The sequence below is a fragment of the Eriocheir sinensis genome, chromosome 24, assembly GCF_024679095.1.
Source record: "Eriocheir sinensis breed Jianghai 21 chromosome 24, ASM2467909v1, whole genome shotgun sequence".
Classification (NCBI taxonomy): Eukaryota; Metazoa; Arthropoda; class Malacostraca; order Decapoda; family Varunidae; genus Eriocheir; species Eriocheir sinensis.
Genome location: NC_066532.1, coordinates 13,970,383 through 13,986,296, shown reverse-complemented (window position 1 = coordinate 13,986,296; position 15,914 = coordinate 13,970,383). Strand labels below are relative to the sequence as shown.

General features: G+C 47.8%; 3 protein-coding genes and 1 long non-coding RNA gene across 8 annotated transcripts in view; 3 read left to right on the top strand and 1 right to left on the bottom strand.

The window, feature by feature from the left end:
• The first annotated feature begins 611 nt into the window (after positions 1-611).
• LOC127002871 (transient receptor potential cation channel protein painless-like) overlaps positions 612-15,914 on the top strand; it is a 116,713-nt gene continuing 101,410 nt past the window's right edge. For 2 of the 5 annotated variants that reach the window (XM_050869123.1, XM_050869118.1), the window contains exon 1: positions 641-723. The gene's annotated coding sequence lies outside the window, so the exon portion shown is untranslated. Of the gene's footprint in view, positions 724-15,914 lie in introns of all 5 variants that reach the window. The other 3 variants (XM_050869127.1, XM_050869125.1, XM_050869116.1) reach the window with 2 other exon arrangements.
• LOC127002875 (uncharacterized) lies at positions 7,212-9,998 on the bottom strand. The gene is made up of 3 exons (XR_007756632.1): positions 9,378-9,998; positions 9,126-9,321; positions 7,212-8,897 (listed from the first exon to the last, which is right to left on the bottom strand). It is a non-coding gene; the product is annotated as an uncharacterized LOC127002875 (long non-coding RNA).
• LOC127003136 (uncharacterized) lies at positions 10,042-10,398 on the top strand. Its single transcript, XM_050869535.1, has one exon. The coding sequence runs from the start codon at positions 10,042-10,044 to the stop codon at positions 10,396-10,398; it is 357 nt and encodes a 118-aa protein (XP_050725492.1).
• On the top strand, positions 10,413-11,255 carry LOC127003135 (collagen alpha-1(XXI) chain-like). Its single transcript, XM_050869534.1, has one exon. It carries the CDS (start codon positions 10,413-10,415, stop codon positions 11,253-11,255), a length of 843 nt encoding a protein of 280 aa, XP_050725491.1.

The window sequence follows — 15,914 nt, the reverse complement described above, 5'->3', positions numbered from 1 at the left end:
GAGGCTGCCTTACCGTACGTGTCCGGACGAGGCTGCTGATGGCCGGAAATCCCTTCCTCAGCGTCCAGCGGAAGCCCTCGCCTGCGCCTCGACCCGGCCACCACACGGCACTGGGGAGGAATATAATAGTAATAATAATAGTAATAATAATAATAATAATAATAATAATAATAATAATAATAATAATAATAATAATAATAGTAGTAGGAGTAAGAGTAAGAATATATGGACGTGTCTTCTCCTTTGTATAGTGTAAGTTTTATTAAGTGATATCAAGCCCTCCCTTCCCTCTCCCCTGCCCCCCTACCCCCTGCCCAGGCACACCCTCATCTCGAAGCGGCCGGATGATGACACATTTCCCTCGCCTCCCCTGACCCCCCCGCCCCCCCCGTGTCCTCTGAGCATCAAAACGTACAGAATGTTGCCATTTGTGCACTTATAATATAGGCCAATTAATCAGTTGTAACTTATGATTGTCTATTTCCTCAAGGCCTGGGTTTTTGTTTTCAAATAAGCAATACGGAATTTTTCAGCGCAGATTTAATTAACCTGTAGAAAAGCTCAAATTAATGACTGTTAGGCGGGAAAGAATAAGGTGACGGGCGGCATAGTCAGGCACTGCCGGGCCTGTCCTGGCGATCGTCAGACAGTGTGCGAGGCCGCGAGTGTCAGGCCGCCCCTCTCAGCCCGCCTGGAAAACAACTCAACTCGGGGAAAATTAAGGTGAGCATTAGCGACACTCTAATACAGGGGTGCTCAACCCACTGTTTAATGCGGCCCTCGGCAAGTAACCATAAAATAACTTGGTTATCACTATTGTAATACGTACACATTGAAATTAAATGTTCACATTTAATTTTAATGATATGCAGCAATATAAACGATATTATGATTGATATTACTGAATATCTTATTATATGTGAACTTTATGATGTTATAGTATTATAATGATAAAAAGGCTATTGCACATCTGGCAGCCTGAATGTTGGCTAGCCTCACTGATTTTGTTCATGTGACCAGCATTGCCACTCCTTGGCTTTTTTACGAAATCTTGGTTTTTGGACTGGGACCTTGGCACCTTGGCTTTTTACCCCTTGAAAACAGGCTAATCTACGATTTTTTGGGGAAATTCTCTCCTGCTTGGCTATTCCCATCGCTCATGTACTCGCCCTCTCATCTCCCCACTCAGCCTCTCGATCAATCCTGGTTTCTGGCTTCCTACTCCTCTCCTACCCAACCACTCCCTTCCAGGCCTTCCCCACCGTTGCCTGTCCACTCCTAGCCCTCTCGGGAGAAGAAGAACCATGGGGTCTGTGTGGTCTGGTTTTATGTGTAAATCTATGTAAATCTCTCTCTCTCTCTCTCTCTCTCTCTCTCTCTCTCTCTCTCTCTCTCTCTCTCTCTCTCTCTCTCTCTCTCTCTCTCTCTCTCTCTCTCTCTCTCTCTCTCTCTCTCTTTTGATTGAAGGCGGGGGAGATGGTGTAATTTTTTTTTCACTTCTTGGTCTGTGTGTGTGTGTGTGTGTGTGTGTGTGTGTGTGTGTGTGTGTGTGTGAGAGAGAGAGAGAGAGAGAGAGAGAGAGAGAGAGAGAGAGAGAGAGAGAGAGAGAGAGAGAGAGAGAGAGAGAATTACATAGAATTACATAGAAAATCAGACCACACAGACCCCATGGTCCAGACTAGGTGGTCTGTCCTTAAACCTAAGTGAATTTACATTAATCAGATGGCTCCAAAACGTTGCTTTTCTACTCTAGTTAATATTAAGTTCAAGGAAGTGACGGTCGAGCTTGTTTTTAAAGGAGTCAATCGTGTAACACTGGACCACTGATGGTGGGAGCTTATTCCATTCTCGCACTACAACGTTGGTGAAGAAGAATTTGGTGCAGTCTGAATTTACTTGTCTACATTTGAGTTTGATGCCATTGTTCCTCGTTCGCAAAGTGTCATCGATCATAAACAACTTTGTTCTGTCTTCATTCGTGAAACCATTAAGTATTTTAAAACATTCGATCAGTTTTCCTCGGAGGCGACGTTTCTCAAGAGAGAACATGTTAAGGGTGGAAAGCTTTTCTTCGTAGGATTTGTTGCGCAAGGAAGGGATCATTTTTGTTGCTCGACGCTGAACACTTTCTAGTTTAGCAATGTCCTTTGCATGGTGGGGAGACCAAAACTGTACCGCATATTCCAAGTGGGGTCTGACTAAACTATTGTAGAGCGGAAGTATTACATTTTTTTTCTTGAATAAAAAGTTTCTTTTAATGAAGCCCAACATTCTGTTCGCCTTATTTGCTGCACCGATGCATTGATGTGAGAATTTGAGGTTTGACGCGATTTTGACCCCCAGGTCCTTAACGCATTGAACGCTTGTGAGTTTAACGCCGCGCATTTCGTAATCGAACTTCTTATTTTTTGTTCCAACTCGAAGGACCTGGCACTTGTCTACGTTAAAGGGCATCTCCCATTTGTCCGACCAAGCTGAAATTTTGTGCAAATCCTCTTGGAAGCTTTGCCTGTCTTCGTCAGTGAGAACCGAGTTACCAATCTTTGTGTCGTCTGCAAATTTACTGATGCGATTATTGAGTCCAACATCCACATCGTTGATGTAAATAATGAAGAGCACTGCGCCAAGAACCGAGCCCTGAGGGACGTCACTAGTGACCGGCGCCCACTCTGAGTTAAATCCGTCAATCACAACTCTTTGTTGTCTGTTGCTCAACCAATTCGCGATCCATTGGTTTACTTGACCGTCAATTCCTATTTGCTCTAATTTATAAAGTAATTTATGATGTGGGACTTTATCAAACGCTTTCTGGAAATCAAGATAGACTACGTCCAATGATTTGGTTACGTCATAAACTGAGAAGAGGTCGTTATAAAAGGTCAATAGGTTTGATATGCAGGATCTTTTATTACGGAAGCCATGTTGTGAATCCCAATTAATGAGTGGCTTTCGAGGTAACTCATAATTTTGTCTCTAATTATGCTCTCAAGTAGCTTGCCTACAATTGAAGTTAGACTAATGGGTCGGTAGTTACCTCGTATTTTTTTGTCTCCTTTCTTAAAAATCGGTGTCACGTTAGCCTTTTTCCAATCCGAAGGGACGATGCCTTGTCGCAAGAACATATTGAATACGGTTGTGAGGGAGGAGAGTATTTCGCTCTTTGTTTTTTTAAGCAGTATAAGATATACTTTATCGGGTCCGGGACTTTTATCTGTTTTAAGTGAATGGAGAGCTATAAGGACTTCATCGGTTGTTATTTCAAAATTAGGCAATGCATACTCGAGATTAACATTAGTACTGGTGTTGGTGGTAACGGGAGGAAGACTGTTAGTATTAAACACCGAGGAAAAGTAATTGTTTAAGAGGTTTGCAATGTGTTGGCTGTCAGTCACTAGTGCACCGTCGCTGTTTGTTAAAGGTCCAATTCCACTTCTGATCGCCTTTCTGTTGTTTATGTAACTGAAGAAAGATTTCGGATTATTTTTACATCTGGCTGCAATATTTTCTTCGTATCTACGCTTTGCCTGACATACTAATCTTTTTACCCGTCGCCTGGCATCATTATAAAGTCTATTGTTTTCTGGCGTGCTTTGTTCTTTTTTTAGCCTGTAAGACAATTTTCTCTCCTTGACCGAGCGTTTAATTTCGCTATTAAACCAAGGTGGGCTTTTATTAGTGTTATTTCGCTTCTCGCACAAGGGGACGAATGTGTTCTGCTGAGTGAGTAAATGATTTTTAAGCTTAGCCAGGCTTCCTCTACATTGCCGTCATCTGATAGTTGTATTTCTGTTAGTTTTTGTCGGATTTCTACGAAGTTAGCTCTTTTGAAATTGGGCACCTTTTCTTTATTTTCAGTCACTGATGTTTGAGCTCTAATGTCGACGCGCACTAATTTATGATCGCAAGAACCAAGGTGTTCTCCTACCGTGACATTACTGACAAGGTTATCTTGGATCGTTATAACAAGGTCGAGTATGTTATTTTGTCGAATTGGCTCAGAAACCATTTGGCTTACATAATTTTCTTCTAAAAATTCTATCATTCTATGTGACTCGCCTTCTGTGCCTGACAGTGTCGCCCAGTCGATATGGGGGAGGTTAAAGTCTCCTAATATCAGTGAGTCGCTGTTATTAAGTGACTGCCTTAAAACGCTGTACATTTCAAGGTCGTCATCGAGTGATTGCCCGGGAGGCCTGTAGGTGACCGATATATTTAAATTGACTTTTGCAATGTTTACTCGCACGCACAAATGTTCAACGTTACTGTCTCTTGGTGTTTTGTCATTGGGTTGCAAATAGCTTTTGACAAAAAGGGCGACGCCACCGCCTCTACGGTTTACACGATTTTTATTGAAGAGTCTGTAGCCATCTATGTTGTATTCGGAGCTTAAATCAATATTTGTGGTGTCGATAAATGTTTCGGTTATAGCAACCAGAGCAAGACATCTCAGTTCATCAAATTTGTTGCTTAGGCTACGCGCATTGAAACTAAGGATTTTTAAGTTATCTAGAGGCTTGGTAATAGAGGTGGTGGTACTTGCGGGATCACGGTTACGGGTTTGTTGCGATGCATGGCGTCTATTTACACGGGCAGGGTGGAGGGACGTGGCTGAGGGTCGTTTTTTGATCGGGTGCCACGTACTGCGTCGTTGAGGAGCCTTCCGAATCTGGCTGCCCCGATGGGAGACAGGTGTATTCCGTCCCTGTGGAAGAGCTCACTTTGTCCGTAGAAATTGTCCCAGGCGTTGAAGAACTCCACGTCAAGCTCTCTGCAAAGAGTCTGTAAGCGGTTGTTTAGGCTGAATGCCTTACTGAAGAAGTTACTCTCCGCCCACGTCCGTGGTAGAACTCCTGAAATCAAAATGTTAGGGGATTTAGACTTATACTGCTGGATGAGCCTACGGTACTTATCCAGGAGTTCCTCAGAGCGGATCGTGGTGACGTCGTTCGTACCTGTGTGAATAACAAACACTGAATCATTAGTAGCCTGGGGGGAGATCTCCTTAAGAGCAGCAGTTATATCGTCGATCCCAGCACCAGGATAGCAATAGTTCCGTCTTCGACGAGGAACTCTGCCGCAGAACTCAACGACCTTCTGGCGAATCATGGAGTCACCCACCAGGAAGGTGCTCTCCTGCTCGTCCTCCTCCTCCAGAATGGTAAACCTGTTGAAGCAATGAACAGGATAAATTGCTTGTCTGGCCGGTTTGGCTCCTCCATTCACGACGGTGAAGCCATCATGGGCGGTGCCACAACCACCCTCCAGCTGCGTGGTGTTGTCCGTTGGTGTCGCCGGTACCGCTGAGGGCAAGGGGGCGGTGGGAGAAGGGTTCGGCACCACGGCAACGTTAGCCTGGATGAATTCCTGCAAGGAGGCAACAGTGCGAGAAAGCTCTATTTTATTCTGACCTGCTTCCATCTTCTCTTCTTGTTCCTGCAATCTTGTCTCGAGATGCTGCCTGGTGAGACACAGTCGACAGACAACAGAACGCGCTGTAAAAAAGTGAGCTGGGAAGTTACCGTTACAAGTACTGCACTTCTTAGGCGCCATCTTAGCTGAAAGTGATTAATGATTGCTTGAAATGAAAGAGATAAAAACAAAGAGTGAAGGGGATTATGAAAGGAGGTGAGGTGAGTGAGAGGGGGTTTAGGAGAGGAGGTAAAGTGAGAGAGAGGAGGAGTAGGAAGGGATGTGAGGTGAGTGAAGAGGGGGAAAGAGAGGAGGTGAGTGAGGTGTGTGACATCAGTGAGGGTTAGGAAAGAGGTGAGGTGAGGTGTGTGAGATCAAGGAGGATTAGGAAAGAGGTTAGGTGAGGTGTATGAGATCAATGAGGGTTAGGAAAGAGGTGAGGTGAGGTGTGTGAGATTAATGTGGGTTAGGAAAGAGGTGAGTGAGGTGCGTGAGATCAATGAGAGTTAGGAAAGAGGTGAGGTGTGTGAGATCAATGAGGGTTAGGAAAGAGGTGAGGTGAAGTGTGTGAGATCAATGAGGGTTAGGAAAGAGGTGAGGTGAAGTGTGTGAGATCAATGAGGGTTAGGAAAGAGGTGAGGTGAGGTGTGTGAGATCAATGAGGGTTAGGAAAGAGGTGAGGTGAGGTGTGTGAGATCAATGTGGGTTAGGAAAAAGGTGAGTGAGGTGCGTGAGATCAATGAGGGTTAGGAAATAGGTGAGGTGAGGTGGGTGAAGGGGTGGGTAAATATGATGTCAGGTAAGGTGAGCGAGGGGGGTGCTTAGAAATATGTGGAGGTGAGGGAGGGGTAGGAAGGGCAAATCCTCTAGGGATTTGTAGTGAGGAGGAGCAGAAAGGAGGTGAGGTGAGCGAGTGTGGGGGGGGCTTAGGTGAGGTGAGGGAAAGGGGGGTAGGAAGGGTTAATCCTCTAGGGGATTTAAAGAGGGTGTAGTAAGAGGAGCAGATTAAATCCTCAGGGAATTCAAAGGGTGAGGTGTCGGCAAGCACAACGCAAAAAAAAAAAAAAACACTCGAGAAACACACGAGAAACACTCGCAAGAACACCCGACACACCCAAATCACACGTGAAAACACTCGGGATCACAACAACACACTCGAAACACACGAGAAACAGTCAGAAACTCAAACACAAGCACGATTCAACACCCCCAAGTCACTCGCAAAAACACCGGAAACACAACAACATACTCGAAAGACTCCGAAACCCAAGCAAAACACTCGGAAACACAGCCAAATCACACGCAAAAACACCGGAAACACAACACACTCGAAACACTCTGAAACCCACGCAGAACACTCGGAAACACAGCCAAATCACACGCGAAAACACCGGAAACACAACAGCACACTCGAAACACACTGAAACCCACGCAGAACACTCGGAAACACAGCCAAATCACACACAAAAACACCGGAAACACAACAACACACTCGAAACAATCTGAAACCCCCGCAGAACACTCGGAAACAGAGCCAAATCACACGCAAAAACACCGGAAACACAACAAAACACTCGAAACACTCTGAAACCCACTCAGAAACACTCGGAAACACAGCCAAATCACACGCAAAAACACACAACAACTTGCTCGAAACACGCAGGGATATCACAGGCAACACGCAGCAAGGCTGTGAACGATCGCAGCGCAGTTCTCACTTCCGCTTCTCAGGAGAGCTCAGGAGGCACGACCTCTCAGAGTGAGGGCAGGGCGCAACAGAAAAAGAGAGAAAAAGAGAGAGAGAGAGAGAGAGAGAGAGAGAGAGAGAGAGACAGGCACGGTGCGCGAGATCAGTAGGAGCCGCCATTTAAGGGGGAAAGTCATATTTACGGTCGTGTTCGGACATTTTGATCTCCTGCGGGCGTAATTTTTCGTCTAGACTAATGATTTGTTTATAGTTTAAACACTAGACTGTGAGGTATCCCTGATATAATTTTCATAAAAATTGATGGATTTTTTTTTTTTTTTTAAGTTTTACATATTCTCAAAAAAATTCGTATTCACAGAAAACTATTCAAAGTAAAGGAATATCCTTTATATGAGGTTTAAAAGACACTCAACGGAACAATACTACATATTATCATTTGTATATCGCAAATAATAAGTGCACAAAACAAAATCAATTCAAGTGGCAATTTTTTTCTGTAAAAACTACCGAAAAAAAAAATCACAGATCCTACAAACTTCGACATTAACGAATCTTAATATGTAGGTTTGTAGATCATTCTTTTCTCAGTACTATGCTGAAAAAAAAATCGTCCTAATACAAGTTGAGATATATAATTCTTTACATTATAATTTTCATTTTGAGAAAAACTCACTTTTATGTTTAGGTGACAATGTACGGTACAGAGATGTTTTCTAGCACAACAAAACTATGTCTCGTTCCTTATCTAACTCTTCTGATAATGTTCAAGAGGTCAGATTTCCAAGGAAGCTCTTTCAGGTCATCTCAGGTCACTGCTACGGAGAAGGTGTGCTCACAATATATTTTCCTCTTTCACTTTCTCCCAGTACACGTTCATACGTTTCTTTGCAGCCTCACTCCTCTTCATTACCTTTGCTTTCCGCTTCCCCATGCTGTCTGAAAATCCACTGGAAGACGGTATAAGCTGGCGAAAAAGAAACGCACGTGTGAATGCAAAGCGCGTTTACCCTCCCCCTCCACAAAATCAATACTGCCTCCCCGGCCCCGCTACACACTCACTCTTCTCGCGTGGAGATGTGGAGAGACTATCATACAGTACCATAATTACATATAATCACAAAAAAATCGGAAAAAAGGATGCAAATAGAAGATACACAAAGAGAAGTGACAGTATATATGTTTAAATCCCCCGTGCGTAGGGTAGTAGGTATTTAATTAAAGGCCACCATGACGCTCTAACGCTTGGCAGTGCGGCGCATTACCTCGGCACCAGCCTCGCAAGTTCATACTGAGATTTTCAAAAAATTGATTTTTTCGACCATAATAAGGACCTTCCACCTTAAGATTTGCCGGACTATACTATATATAGGCTACTACTACTCCTACTACTACTACTACTACTACTATTGCTGCTACTACTACTACTACTACTACTACTACTACTACTACTTGAGGCCGTTTATACACCCTGCGGTTATGCTATATAGACATTCAATTCGTTCTTTCATTTTTTCTTCCTTTTTAATTCTCTCGGCTGTCTATCTTCCTGTCTGTCTGTCTGTTTATCTATCTATCTGCCTGTCTATCTGTCTGTCTGTCCATCTATCTGTTTATCCATCTCCATACCTATCTATTTTTCTGCCTATCTAGATGTCTGACTAAATGTGACTGACTGACTGACTGCATGTCTATCTAACTGACTGACTGACTGACTACCTGCATATCTAACTAACTGACTGACTGACTACCTGCATATCTAACTAACTGACTGACTGACTACCTGCATATCTAACTAACTGACTGACTGACTGACTACCTGCATATCTAACTGACTGACTGACTACCTGCATATCTAACTGACTGACTGACTGACTACCTGCATATCTAACTGACTGACTGACTACCTGAACAACTAACTAACTGACTGACTGACTACCTGCATATCTAACTAACTGACTGACTGACTGACTACCTGCATATCTAACTAACTAACTGACTGACTGACTACCTGCATATCTAACTAACTGACTGACTGACTACCTGCATATCTAACTAACTGACTGACTGACTACCTGCATATCTAACTAACTGACTGACTGACTGACTACCTGCATATCTAACTGACTGACTGACTGACTACCTGCATATCTAACTAACTGACTGACTGACTACCTGCATATCTAACTGACTGACTGACTGACTACCTGCATATCTAACTGACTGACTGACTACCTGCATATCTAACTGACTGACTGACTACCTGCATATCTAACTGACTGACTGACTGACTACCTGCATATCTAACTGACTGACTGACTACCTGAACAACTAACTAACTGACTGACTGACTACCTGAACAACTAACTGACTGACTGACTGATTTACTACCTCCACAACTAACTGACTTACTGACTGACTACCTAAACAATCAACTGACTGACTACCTGAACAACTAACTGACTGACTAACTGATTGACTGCCTCCACAACTAACTGACTTACTGACTGACTACCTAAACAATCAACTGACTGACTACCTGAACAACTAACTGACTGACTGACTGATTTACTACCTCCACAACTAACTGACTTACTGACTGACTACCTAAACAATCAACTGACTGACTACCTGAACAACTAACTGACTGACTGACTGATTGACTGCCTCCACAACTAACTGACTTACTGACTGACTACCTAAACAATTAACTGACTGACTGACTAATTACCTGAACAACTAACTGACTGATTACTTGCATAACTAACTGACGGACTGACTGACTGACGGAGTGACTGACCGAGCGCCTTGCCCCCTCTCCTCCCTCTACACCTGCTCACGTAACAGTCGCCCTTTTTCTGCTCTGCTGCGTGGGCGTGTTGGCAGCGGGAGTGGGCGGCAGGGAGGGCGTGAGCGGCAGGGAGGGCATGGGCGGCAGGGAGGGCGTGAGCGGCAGAGAGGGCATGGGCGGCAGGGAGGGCGTGAGCGGCAGGGAGGGCATGGGCGGCAGGGAGGGCGTGAGCGGCAGGGAGGGCATGGGCGGCATGGAGGGCGTGAGTGGCAGGGAGGGCGTGAGCGGCAGGGAGGGCATGGGCGGCAGGGAGGGCATGGGCGGCAGGGAGGGCGTGGGCGGCAGGGAGGGCGTGAGCGGCAGGGAGGGCGTGGGCGGCAGGGAGGGCGTGGGCGGCAGGGAGGGCGTGGGCGGCATTTGGGCGGCAGGCAGGGCGTGGGCGGCAGGGAGGGCATGGGCGGCAGAGAGGGCATGGGCGGCAGGGAGGGCGTGAGCGGCAGGGAGGGCATGGGCGGCAGGGAGGGCATGGGCGGCAGGGAGGGCATGGGCGGCAGGGAGGGCATGGGCGGCAGGGAGGGCATGGGCGGCAAGGAGGGCATGGGCGGCAGGGAGGGCGTGGGCGGCAGGGAGGGCATGGGCGGCAGGGAGGGCGTGAGCGGCAGGGAGGGCATGGGCGGCAGGGAGGGCGTGGGCGGCAGGGAGGGCGTGAGCGGCAGGGAGGGCATGGGCGGCAGGGAGGGCGTGGGCGGCAGGGAGGGCGTGGGCGGCAGGGAGGGCGTGGGCGGCAGGGAGGGCGTGGGCGGCAGGGAGGGCATGGGCGGCAGGGAGGGCGTGAGGGGCAGGGAGGGCATGGACGGCAGGGAGGGCGTGAGCGGCAGGGAGGGCCTGGGCGGCAGGGAGGGCGTGCGGGGCAGGGAGGGCATGGGCGGCAGGGAGGGCGTGAGCGGCAGGGAGGGCATGGGCGGCAGGGAGGGCGTGAGCGGCAGGGAGGGCGTGGGCGGCAGGGAGGGCGTGGGCGGCAGGGAGGGCGTGGGCGGCAGGGAGGGCGTGAGCGGCAGGGAGGGCGTGGGCGGCAGGGAGGGCGTGAGCGGCAGGGAGGGCGTGGGCGGCAGGGAGGGCGTGGGCGGCAGGGAGGGCGTGGGCGGCAGGGAGGGCGTAAGCGGCAGGGAGGGCGTGGGCGGCAGGGAGGGCGTGAGCGGCAGGGAGGGCGTGGGCGGCAGGGAGGGCGTGGGCGTCAGGGAGGGCGTGAGCGGCAGGGAGGGCGTGAGCGGCAGGGAGGGCGTGAGCGGCAGGGAGGGCGTGGGCGGCAGGGAGGGCGTGGGCGGCAGGGAGGGTGTGGGGGAGCCTTAAGACAGATATAGGAACGGCAGAGGGAGGGAGCTTGGCCGGACTGGGGCGCTGGTTCCTTCTCTCTTCCATGCTCGCGGCTCAAGACATTCCTCACGGCGAGGTTTCCAGAATTTTTTTAGGTGACCGCCTATTACTATTATTACTACTACTACTACTACTACTACTACTACTACTACTACTATCACTATCACTACTACTACTACTACTACTACTACTGTTACTATTACTATTACTATTACTGTTACTACTACTACTACTACTACTACTACTACTACTACTACTACTACTACTACTATCACTATCACTACTACTACTACTACTACTACTGTTACTATTACTATTACTATTACTGTTACTACTACTACTACTACTACTACTACGGGCCTCCATCTATTAGAGTTGCGTTGTGAGCGGTATATTTTCTCATATCCTTTCACAAAGCAATTCATTGGCCCCACCCCGTCAATGACTGTGGCCGACAACCATCTTTATTTAATATTACAAACTTTACTAAACATTTTATTTTTATGCTAACAGAGCTTGTGGTTGATACGACTATCAACCACCGTCGCCTCAAAGTCCAGGTCAGCAATGCGGGTGGTTTTGGGTGCAGGTGACCTGGTTCCTCTCAGGCAGACCAAGGCTGACCTCAGGAGGGAGAAGGACAGCCTGCATCTCATCCAGGCGACCACACTGCTTCTTGGCTGTTGTTTCTTATCCGCCAGTGTTTCGGCGAGTCTTGCGTAGAAGGTCTGCGCCCTTGGTCCCATCCCTCCTGCTGTCGTGAATACTACCGGGGTGAAGGAGCCCTGGTCCACATTCTGTATTCTTTCTTCATATGCTCTGTTCTTCTCTTGTTCGTTTCTTCTGTGGGCTGCATCAAGGGTCAGGTCTCTGTGGCATTGGGCCATGGGATCAAAGATCCTTATGTCAAAATATGCCCTTTGTCCACGAGTCCAAAACCCTCTGGCGCTAACATCCACTCGTGCTTCGTTCGAAACAGCGGTGCGTCTGGCGAGGTGTTCGCCTTGCAGAGGGAGCAGCATGGGTTCCACAGTCACGTCGTGGCAGACTTCTTTCAGCATCTGAGCTGTTACGTCTCTTACTTCATCATGTCTCATGCAGACGAAACCTCCTCTCTTGCATGTCATGGCATGATTTTGGTTGAAGGGTGAGCCACAGTTACACATGTTTGGGAGCCCATCCACTGGCCAGCCATACCTGAGGGCAAGGGCATCAGTAAATTCTTTTTTGTTTAAGTTGAAGCCTTTTGCCCTGATAGGTAGTGTGGTTAGCCAGTTTGAAGCGCCCACTTCCTGTGCAATATCTGTCCTCCTCCTTGTGTCTTCTGGGAGTTCTCTCATTAGGTCACTCAGAGTGTCTCTCTGTTTTCCTTCTCTGTTTATGGAGATTTCATTCCTTAGTGACCTAATATCTTGAGGGTTGTCTTCTCCCCTTTCATTTTGATTGGTAATATATCCGGTCAAGGAGGCTGTGATTCGGATTGAGTTCCCGAATTCAGACTCAGCCAGATTTTGCGGGTTGGTGATGCCGAGCCCACCCATTCTTGGCGGCAACTCCAGCAATCTTCTCTCCTGGTCACTGGGACATCTCCCATTTGCTATCGCCGGTATGAAGGTGTTTCTGATAGCATCTTCCAGAGGTTTTAGTAACGGAGCAACATCAGGAACTGTCCTCATGAGGTAGTTCCATTTATGCTTGACACCGTACGTAAATGCTGCGTAGGCTGCCTGCGGTTCTGTTTTGGCGATCTCGCTCAGTCTCTGCAGTTCGGACTCCCAGCGCTTTACAGCCGTTTTCACATATTCGGTTCTGTATTCAGCTGTTCCAATGGCTGCCCCGAGGTGTCTTTCTCCAGTCACTGACAGTTTCACGTTACTGCCCTGGAATGCTGTTTTGGCCCGATCGTGTGCCTCTGGTTTTACAATCACCACAGACTTCGTGGCGTTGGGATGATACCCTATTTTAGGGCCATGTTCATTGACGAGGTCCCACCATTTCCTGAGGTCTGCAGACTTTCCTACCCCGGTGAGGTCATCCGCATACGCCACCTGTTTGACGTTGGTGTTTTCATGGCGGATGATGTCCTGCAGCTTCATCATTCCCAGGGCAAACATTGCCATGGCCACTGGGTCCCCCTGGGTGGTGCCCTCTGAGGATTGTATGGCCACCGGGTCTCCAAGTCGTTGGTCATTACGACTGCTGATGAACAGTCTGGCAGGTTCCTTGTATGTATTTTCAATATATTGGGCGAATATAGGGCACTTGATTTTGATGTTGTGCAGTGCTGTTTCCCTATTGATGTTGTTGAAAGCATTTGCAGCGTCCACCATCAGCACAGCCTCGCATTCTGGGTCTTCGAACATTTTCCTGACGGCGTGAATGGCAGCCTCACACCCAGCCTGCTGACCCGCACACACTTGGAGGTTTCCCACCGCCTTCCTCACGTCGTCCTTCACCACCTCCATGACAGCCTTGCCTATGATCCTCCTGAGCACCTCCCCCATCCCGATGGGGCGACAGCCTGGTTTTTTATCCAGCGGGATGAGCCGGCAGGCCATCAAAGGCTCGAGGTGTTGGCAATTCTCTGACGCCAATTTTCTTGCTAGGGCGGCTATTGCGTCGCGAAGATCCACGGCTGGATTACCAAAGATGTTCTTACTGAGGAGGTGTTTCCACCCCTTGGCATCCAAGCCTGATGGTCCAGCCGCTCCCTGCGTGTGAAGGGCGTGCTTCCAGATCACGTCACCGCTGATATGGTCGAAGACAACTCGATGCGGTGGGGTGTAGTCCCCAAGGAACTTCATTTCTGGGTGTGCAGGTCTAGCATCTGGATGCTTGTCCTTAAGGATCTGGCGTGTCTCTTCCGTCATGGGAAGGACTCCCGCTGCCTCATCTTCCATTGACAGTGATCTAGCTGCCCTGTCGTTACTGTCCTTCTTGCGACTGTTACGTCTGCCTAGTCTCTCCTGCAGTGTTTTAGCCTCGTCAAGTAGCTTCCGGACGTCCCCTTTCCTCCACAGCTCCATTCTTCTTTGTACCGCCTTCACGTCCTCAGATTGTTTCGACTTTTTGTGAGTCCGTTGGCATATGTGGTGCGGTAATATGGCCAGAATCTTTAAAGCGTAGGGGGCGATTTGCGTGGAGTTGTTGTACGCTCTAATGAGGTAGGTTTTCTCCTCTATCAAGGTTTTGGTGGCGTTACATCTCGGGGCCTCAAATACGTTATTGGGAGAAAACGTTACCACATGATTGTAAGCGTCTCGCACCCACTCCTCTGTCTCCTCGAGTGTCCACCTCTGCCAGAAGCGGAGCTCGCGCGAGGCGTCCTCACCCTGGTCACCTTGCCCTTGTCTCTCGCCACCTGCACCCCTCTCCACCTGATCATCTCCAGCGCCTTCATTGGCCTGTCCACCCAGCACCACTTGTGGTTGCTCCCCATTTTCCACATCCTGCCGTTGATTGTTTGGGTTTCGACAATCTCCACCTCTCTTACAGTTCACACAGGGCTGGCCTCGTCTTACGCACGAGCATTGAACACAGTTTTGATTTCGAGACGAACAAATGCAACATTGAGGGGGCTCCATTTCGGTGCCATTATGCATGCTAGTGTATCTTAGTTGCTATTTGTGGTGATGAATAGAGCAATAGTAGTAGACCCCACTTTGACTCTTGTCTCCCCCCATATACCTACACACAGACATACACTTACATATGCTTACTCTGCCTTTACGGTAATATTAGAATGATTGTTTATTTTTCCACTACCATTGCTCCTCGCCAACACTTTACAATCTTACTAATGCACCTGACCCTACACATTAAAGTTGAGTAGTAGTAGTAGTAGTGATATCATTACCAGCAGTTCGCCGAGTCAGATACTCTGTGTTTTATGGCCCTCAGGCGGGGGTGGGAAGTTACTGGGCAGTGGGGCGGGGTTAGCAGGGACCCGGGACTACTACTACTACTATCACTATCACTACTACTACTACTACTACTACTGTTACTATTACTATTACTATTACTGTTACTACTACTACTACTACTACTACTACTATCACTATCATTATCACTATCACTGTCACTATCACTACTACTACTACTACTATTACTATTACTATTACTACTACTACTACTACTACTACTACTACTACTACTACTACTATTACTACTGCTACTACTATTACTATTATTATTACTATTACTATTACTATTACTATTACTACTACTACTACTACTACTACTACTACTACTACTACTACTACTTCTACATAAATGATACCTCCACCCATGTTTATTTTCCCGACACATAATCATGGAGGGCTCCATAGCTTGGAGGTCATTAGCCCCAACTCTGTTCGCTAATGACTGTGGCATCCAACCATATCACTAATACTACCTGACACTAAATCACCTATCACCTATTACGTCTAGATCCCCCTTTCCTTCCCTACTCAAGTCACTCCCGACCCACCCTAATGTCACTCTCCACCACTGTGGCTTCATAGTCCATATTGGAGATGTTGGTGGCTTTTGGGCCAGAGTGTCTGGTGCCCCTGAGACATAGGATGGCCGACCTGAGCAGGGAGAACGAGAGGCGACACCTCATCCAGGCGACAACGTGACTCCTTGGCTGAT

What these genes read in the sequence shown, in the direction of transcription:
- LOC127003136 (XM_050869535.1), top strand. Translation starts at nt 10,042, where the DNA reads ATGGGCGGCAGGGAGGGCGTGAGCGGCAGAGAGGGCATGGGCGGCAGG.
- LOC127003135 (XM_050869534.1), top strand. Translation starts at nt 10,413, where the DNA reads ATGGGCGGCAGGGAGGGCATGGGCGGCAGGGAGGGCATGGGCGGCAGG.